Source organism: Anastrepha ludens, chromosome 3 (assembly GCF_028408465.1).
Source record: "Anastrepha ludens isolate Willacy chromosome 3, idAnaLude1.1, whole genome shotgun sequence".
Classification (NCBI taxonomy): Eukaryota; Metazoa; Arthropoda; class Insecta; order Diptera; family Tephritidae; genus Anastrepha; species Anastrepha ludens.
The window spans coordinates 83034157-83042485 of record NC_071499.1 but is presented as its reverse complement, the minus strand read 5'-3'; the positions used below and the strand labels follow the sequence as shown (position 1 = coordinate 83042485).

The window sequence follows — 8329 nt, the reverse complement described above, 5'->3', positions numbered from 1 at the left end:
AGCAAAGGGCTTTCGATGAGCTGAGGTTGGCGCTGGTGTCCAAACCGGTGATGACGTCATATAAAATTGAAGCCAGGCATGAGATCCATACCGATGCAAGTTCCATTGGATTAGCTGGCGTGTTATTGCAACTTGAAGAAGACGATTGGAAGCCGGTAGTATATTTTAGTCGATCCACGAGCGAAAATGAGAAAAAGTATCATAGTTACGAGTTGGAGACTCTTGCAGTAGTGGAAACATTAGAGCGTTTTAAATATTATGTCTACGGGAAAGAGGTTACTGTAATAACCGACTGCAATGCAATCAAAACAGCAATGGACAAGAAAGAGCTCATCCCGCGCATAGCGCGCTGGTGGCTCAAAGTGCAAGAGTACGACATAAAAATAGAGCATCGTTCCGGTAAGCGGATGGAACATGTCGACGCGTTGAGTAGGTCCCCAGTAGAAGCATCGCGTGAAGTGGACGAAGCGTCCTTGTGTGTTTTGAAAACAGGTATAGACGAGCAGGACTGGTTATTTAGTATGCAGATACAGGATGTTGATGTCAAGCAAATAGTCGATAAAGTGAAGTCAAAAGATATTAAAACGTTAGATGAATATATACTTGAGAATGGTCGTTTGTACAAGAAATATGAAGGTGCGAAATTGTGGGTTGTACCAAAGGCACTTCGATCAAAAGTTCTGTATGATTGTCATAATAATGCAGGTCACTTAGGTGTTGACAAAACTATCCAGCGACTACTGAGTTATTTATGGTTTCCAAGGATGAGAAATTATGTCAAATCGTACATCAAGTCGTGTGTAGAATGCGCCTATAACAAAGATCGAGGAGGGCGAAGAGAAGGGGAATACCATTTCGACGATATAGAACCAATTCCGTTCAAGACAGTGCACTTAGATCATTTAGGTCCATTCCCTAAAAGTAAACAGAGAAACGAGCATCTGCTGGTCTTAGTTGATGCCTTTACAAAATTCACAGTCATACGAGCGGTCAAGAGTACCAAGACCAAACCTGTACTAGAAATAATAAACGAAGTTAGTAGTTACGTCGGTATGCCAGCACGAATTGTGACAGACAGAGGTACCGCTTTCACTTCGAAAGAATTCACGAAGTATTGCAACGACAACTGTATAAAACACATCAAGAATGCTGTGCGTACTCCCAGAGCAAACGGACACGCAGAACGAGCAAACAGAACAATTTTGTCAATGCTGTTGCCAATTACCACCGAAGATAGATGTTGGGACGAAAGGTTACGAGAAATACAGTGGGCAATAAACTCAATGAAAAACAAAACTACTACTAAGACACCTCAAGAGCTACTGTTGGGTTACGCCCCCCGAGATGTCCTACAAAACAAAATATTATTAGCAATACAAGACGAACACTGTGCAGTTAACGATACTGATTTGGAAGAGGTCCGACGTACGGCAGCAGTCAAAATCAACGAGGCAAGACAAAAAGCCAAACTCAAATATGACAATCAGCACAATAAACCAACAGTATACAATGTAGATGATTTGGTGTTCGTCGACAATGAACCAATGAGTACCGGGCATTCACGAAAATTAGAGTCACATTACAAAGGACCATTCATAATCACGGCGTCTCTTGGTAATGATCGGTATGTGGTTGAGGACTTGCCAGGTTCACACAGGAAGCAGAGACATTATTCATCGGTGTACGCATCTGATAAGCTGAAATTGTGGTGTAACCTACCACCATGCGACGATATCGAAACAGACGAAGATGAGACTACAGGAGAATCTACGGAACCTGAGCGGGGTCGCACCAGTATGTCAGGAGAGGCCGAGTGTAAGAAAACTCAGTAGGCCATTTCTTTAAGGCCGGAGAAGATTTAATTTTTTGAAATTGTCACTGAAAATATTTTAGTTTTTAAATGTCGAAGAGCTGAATAAAACGTTTATGAAATAAAGAAAATTCGAAAGGCCATTTCCTTTCACCATGATTTTTTATTGGCCACCCAATTAACCGACAATATACCAAAATCGACACCTTTCATTGCTCGAGGCTTAAGTGCACGATTGATAATCAGAGGCTTTAACATCCGATCTCCAGAAGCGTTACCGCAAAATAAAAATGTGACTCGATCTTCTTCAACTTTAAAACCACCAGCGCTTTTTTGCGATTTGGCCACATATGTTCTTCTCGGCAGTTTTTCCAAAAAATACCAGTTTCGTCGGCGTTAAAAACCTGATCGGCTATTATTTTTTTAAAGTCTTAGTGGAAATTCTTTGGCAGTTTTCTGATCTCCAGAAGCAATCTCGCCATTGATTTTTATGTTATGAAGCCTTTGGAGAAATCCCGTTAACCATCCTATGCTTGCAGAAAATACGTAGCTTTTCTCATGAGTTGATTGTATGGATGTAGACGGTTGTTCGCCTTTTATCATTTTATAAAACCTTATTGCTTCCTGTTTGATATTCTTTTCGTCTACGGGAATTTGTTTTTGTGCATTGTCCTCAGGCCATATTATGAGTGCTTTTTCCATTTTTTCTTTAGTAGCATCTCTGGTGTATAATGAAGACTTAACAGATAGTTTCGTTCCCGAAATCACCGATTGTCTAATTCAAATTTCTTTTCTTTGTATAGTTCTTATTGTGGCTTCATTTAAATCGAACTTTTTGGCAAGAAATGTTTGTCCTACTCCATTTCGAAGGAGTTCTAAAATTTCAATTTTGGTTTCCAATGAGATTGCTTTACGTTTTAGTTTTTTATTTGACATTTTCTTTTAGGGATACATAAAATATTTAACAAATTTAAAAAATATAAATAACTGAATAAATATAAAATATTTTTTGGCTTACCTTTTATCTTAATGCGTTAAATTTAATGTAACGTTGGAAAAATAAATTTGCCAATAAACAATTTCTTTACCAAAAACGTCTGATTGCATTGATAATTCTCAAAATATTAACACATTTCAATTGCTCTGACCAGTAAATTTGCTTGTATGCACAAGAAGGGAATTCCCTTAATTTTGTGATATGAACATATTTCGCAAAAATTCAATTTGACAAAAAAAAAATTTAAGCATAAAAATTTTAAATCGTGCTAAATGGAATAAACTCGGGTAAAAAAATTAAAAATACTTTATTTTAAAACCGTGTAAAAACAGAATTAGGTGTACTAAATTTTGATTTTACTCATTAAGTCTTCGTTCTAAATTTGCAGTAAATTCATTTCTTCTGCATTTCCACCACCCGGTAGTGGGGCATTCATAGAACGTAAATTGATTATGAATTTACGTTCTCTGGGGCATTGTAGGTATTCATACTTACACAATTTAGTTTAGTTTAGTTCACATGTGGTTTTTGCCTCCGCTAAAAGCTCTCTACGCATATCCCTTTACGTTCGAATTCGCCAGTCGCTAATGCAGTCAACGATGGCAGATACCCTTCAACCAGAGAACGTTAATGGAATCTTTAAGAGAATGTTTATTTATACTTGCAGTAGCGGAGATTTATTTCTTGCATTTTTTTCTCTTTGTATTCGCGTTATCTCTTTATGGTGAAGCTACACCTTGGAACTAATGTTAAAGCTAAACTAAGTTTTGGTATTTGCCAACCGATTTTCATGATTTTTTCACATTTAGAAAGGCCGACGCTTCTGCAATTACGTGCCGAAATTTCACGCCGATCAGAGCAAAGATGAGCGAGTTAGAGCGCTTTTACTGGAAGGTAATGTGTCAAAGTTTCAGGCCAATCAGAGCAGAATTGAGGGAGTTACAGACATTTTTCCGAGGAGATTTCACAGTTTTGTTGTTTGCCAACCCATTTTCATGATTCTTGCATATTTGGAAAGGCTGACGCTTCTGCAATTGCGGGCCGAAATTTCACTGTGAAAAGTCAAATGAAGCTATACATGACTTTAAGTTTAACTTTCAGTTGAGCTGCTATAACTCGCTCAAGTTTGCTCCGATGAAAATCGGTTGTAAAACAACAAAACTGGTAAAAGTCAAATGAGGCGGAACACCCCCAAATTCCTAGTTGCCTTGACTATACATGACTTTAACTACAACTTTGAGTAGAATTGCTACAACTCGCTGAATTTTACGCCGAGCGGACTGGATCCAATGGAAAATTGCACGTTCACCTCCTCAATTATATGTATTTACGTTTTAGTAGCCCCAATTAAGGTAAACACAAATAAACGAATATTATTCGAATAACGTTTTAAAACAAAAAGCAAAATAATCCTGTGTGCCAGAATTTCGATGCCACGCACTTTGGTTTTTATTTTTATTTAACGGTACAATTATCCATACAAAGTTTTATGCAAAATCATTCTATGAGCTTCTGCATATCAGAATTACGTGCTTTAAAAACTATGCATTAGAGGCCTTCTCCTTTGCTGGAGTTGGCACATTGACGCGGGCAGAGGCTTTGTCGTAAGTCATAAATTTGAGGACAAACTGAAAATGCTCACTAGCTTACTGAGACGCAGACGTGGTTCATCTACTTGTATTGCTTCTGCGACCAGCGCCTAGGAACTCCAACACACTTGCTTCTGCGATGCGATACCATAGCGAAGAGTGGACATCTCAGCCTTATACAGTCCGAAGAATGGTACAAATATTCAGCTCAACCCAGCTGTATCCTAGGTCAATCGAGCGAACTAGGACTAGATAAGGTAATATGATGAGTAGAGCTCATACAATTTACTAAGATGCAAACCTCATTTCTATTTAATTCATTCATTCATAAACTTTAAAAACAACAAATGGGTTTTATTTTAGAATGCAAACTACGATACATTTTAAAAGATGGAAATCGGAGAAAAGTTGTATTACTTATTCTTTTAATCACTTAATCTCTTATTGTGTAGAATACTCGTATCAATAAACTCAGCATATTTCTATTGATACAATAAATAACACAAGTAAATCGAATGATCTGCAAGTTTATTTCTTTAAATTAAAAATTCAGGGTGACATAGTTTCAAAGTCGAGTCTGTTTTTGTTTACCCCACATCTATTTTTGCAAGAATTACATATAAATATATATGTATAAAATGACTTCAGTATTGATCGTTATTAATGCTATTAATGCTTCTTTAATTCATTTGGATTTTATTTCATTACTTCGACCTTTTTTGTTACACATATTATATGTATGTTGATTTGATTTCTTTCGAGTTCACTCATCTATATGGAATACATGTGCCTTTGCATTTCAAAAAATTAAAAAACAAAACTGTTTTCACAAGACATTTTGAAATCATGTTAAGAAAAATCGCTTACTAATATAGACTTGTTAATCATTTACAAAAAAAAAGGAACCTTACAAATAATAGAGTTTTTTCTCAAGTGCGTTCTGAGGCGGTTGGTAGAGACTTGTGGCCACTAAAGTTGCAAGCTTTTTAGCATATTGGCACACAGCTGGAACACGTGTTGTACCAGACCAATTGTAATACAAGTGAGTCATTTTGTATGTTAAAAGCTGCATTTGATCTGGTGTTAAACGAATATTGCTGTATACAATATTATAGCTTGTTGGGGACACTGTTCCTTGTCGCACAGACTGAGATACCAAGAAAAAGTCATAACGTTCTGGACACGTAACTACATCATCGACTATTGTACCAGGAGGCGGATTTCGGCCTCGTGCAAAGAGTCGGGTATTAATATTTTTCGATACCACAACATATGCAAACATAGGTGGTTTTTCAGAGCCAACACGCTTATACTCTTGCTCGAGTTTCTCAACCACGTCCTTAACCTCGTGTTCGTAGACTTGTCGCAAGGAGCCTTCACCTACCCCATCGCGATAGAATAGAATTCGCGTTGGTAATTTTCCGTCATGTTCCTTGCGATATTGACGTAAAGCTTTAGTCATCATCGGCCAAAGACTATTAGCTAAAACATCGTGGGAACTGCATTCTGCAACCGTGCTGTAGAAGGTGGCATTAGTTTTCATATCCATTGATGCCACCAATGCCCCAAACGCCTTTGATCGATCACGGGTACTTTTGGCTACATCGTAGCCAATTGTCATCAACCCGGAAAGTGGTAGGTCAATCATCCATGGGGTATAACCCAATTTACAATTGATTTGTATAGCTACCTTTGTGGCTATGCTCATAAGACCGCGCTGGTTATTTGCCGACTTTTGTGTTATTACTTGCGTTGGAATGGCTCGTTCCAAGCAACCTTTCTTTTTTATAGAAGCGTAGCGCTCAGCATTATTATTCGGCACCAAACAAAGTATAAGTTGGGGGTCGTGACGGCTGCAGTCCTCCATCGCCTGTATATACGAGTGATTTCTATCATCATATAACATAACTTCTCGAGGGCGATTGATACGCATTTGCATTCCGCCAGCAGCACGAATTAAAGATTCGACGAAATTTCTCAATTCTCTGGAGTTACGATTTGTCGCAATAACAGACCACCTGTCAAGGCCACGAGATGGAGTTGTAAACAAACCGTTATCGCGAAAGAGGCGAGTCCAGTCTGCTTGTTCACCGGCAGATGCCTTTTTGTGTTCGCTGAATACGATACGTTGTGGCTCAAGAACACGACCATTAAGTTCAACCAAATGGCGATCTAAGGTCATGTTCCAATCATTCAGTACTTGTATGCTGGCATCAGTCTGCTGAAGTCTATTATTAAATATTCTTAAGCGGTCAATACGTCGATCAGGATTCATACGTGTATGATCTGCCATAGCACGCATAAGTTGGAAATTATTGCGCATGGTATCCGTTAGACCGGTAGGCCTACAAAGTTCGGGAATAAGTATGATTATATCACTGCCCCCAGTTCTCATTGCCCTTTCTTTAGGCTTAGATATGAGCAAAGGCTGCTTTGGATCGCGTATGCGAATATGGTATTTTTGGTAATAATAATCAATGAAAGACACATCTTTCTCTTTACAACTAAATGTTTTTGATGGATTTTTGTTGAAATCTACGTCATTAATGCGATAAGTTTTGTTATTGTAGTCGGTTAGAACAGTAAGTCCTAATACATGTCGTCGAAATTCCTCTTGGTAATCTCTAGCAGTTTCCGTGCATTTCATCAAAATATCATAAACAGTTTCTGTGCGCATAACTTTGTGAGCGATTTCAGCACAGAGTAAAATGTCACTTTCATGTTGGCGGATTGATGTTTGATAACCCGGCCAGAGTTGCAAACGGTACTCTCGCAGATCAATTTTTGCAATCGCGTCATAAAAATTTCTGCCAACTAACTGTAATTTGAGACCCTCCATAGCGCGACGCAAAATTAAATTCAAAATCTGAAGTGATTGCCACTCCGTCATAGAAATTACACCAACATATTTAATTACAATTGTGTAACTATCACCGACTTTAGATTTCGCATGAATAATTGTTTTATCTTCCGGTAGCTTACATGAAGTAAACATTTTTGTACCATCATATAAATATCCACCCAATGTTGAACGATGTTCAGAAAGAATACCACCCCGAACACGCCGCAGTTCAACTTTTGGTGTAAAATCAACGTGGTATTGGAATATGCGCCAGGTTGGTTTGGTCAACAAACGATAGTAGTTAGCTTGCAATATTATTGGGGTGCCACCACTACCAATTTTGGATTGAATATCGGAAGGACGTGTATGCACAATTTCATAGCGCTCCTTCTTTATGCCATGGTCCGCGCTGTCTCCACCATCTCCATCTGCACCAAAACCCCCACCACCTGCAGCACCTGATGTTGATGGTTGATCTCTGGGCTCTCTGCGTCCATTTCCATTGCGCGATGAACTGGAACTTCTATCCGGTGAAACAGGTTCTTTTTTATACACTTTAGGAGGACGCGATTCGTCTGACGGTTGTCGCTCTCTGCGTCTTCGTTGAGAGTCACCGCCACCGGTATTGCTGGAATAGGTATCTAGTGGCGAACGCGACCTAGAATACCGTTGCTCTCGTGATGGTCTACGCCGACCACGACTATGATCATCAGACATACTTTCCGATATTATTAAAACAAATAAAAACTCTGAAAATTAGTTTACCAGCGCGAGGTGACGCGAAGCTTAAGAAATTAGTAACGAAACATGGAGTGGACTTTGTGTATCTCATGTGGAATACAAGTACTCCACAAACCACTAAACAAATAAGTATACCAAAATACCGCAGTCCACAAAAACTTGGGCTATGATTGCCAGGCGAAAATAATGTTTTGTGCATTCACATAAATATTTAGTTGTTGTCTGACAAAACTTGTGACAATTATTCAACTGTAAAAGAGGCTATCAGAGAAGGGGAAAAAATACCAAAATGTATCGAAACAGGGTTTGGATATTTGTTATCATTTGGTGGTTTGCAAAATTAAAGAATT

The 8329-nt window shown here is 38.5% G+C and overlaps 1 protein-coding gene across 1 annotated transcript; it reads right to left on the bottom strand.

The window, feature by feature from the left end:
* Positions 1-4907: 4907 nt before the first annotated feature.
* On the bottom strand, positions 4908-8071 carry LOC128858293 (protein piwi). The gene has a single exon (XM_054094445.1). It carries the CDS (start codon positions 7953-7955, stop codon positions 5304-5306), a length of 2652 nt encoding a protein of 883 aa, XP_053950420.1. The 5' UTR covers positions 7956-8071; the 3' UTR covers positions 4908-5303.
* Positions 8072-8329: the final 258 nt, after the last annotated feature.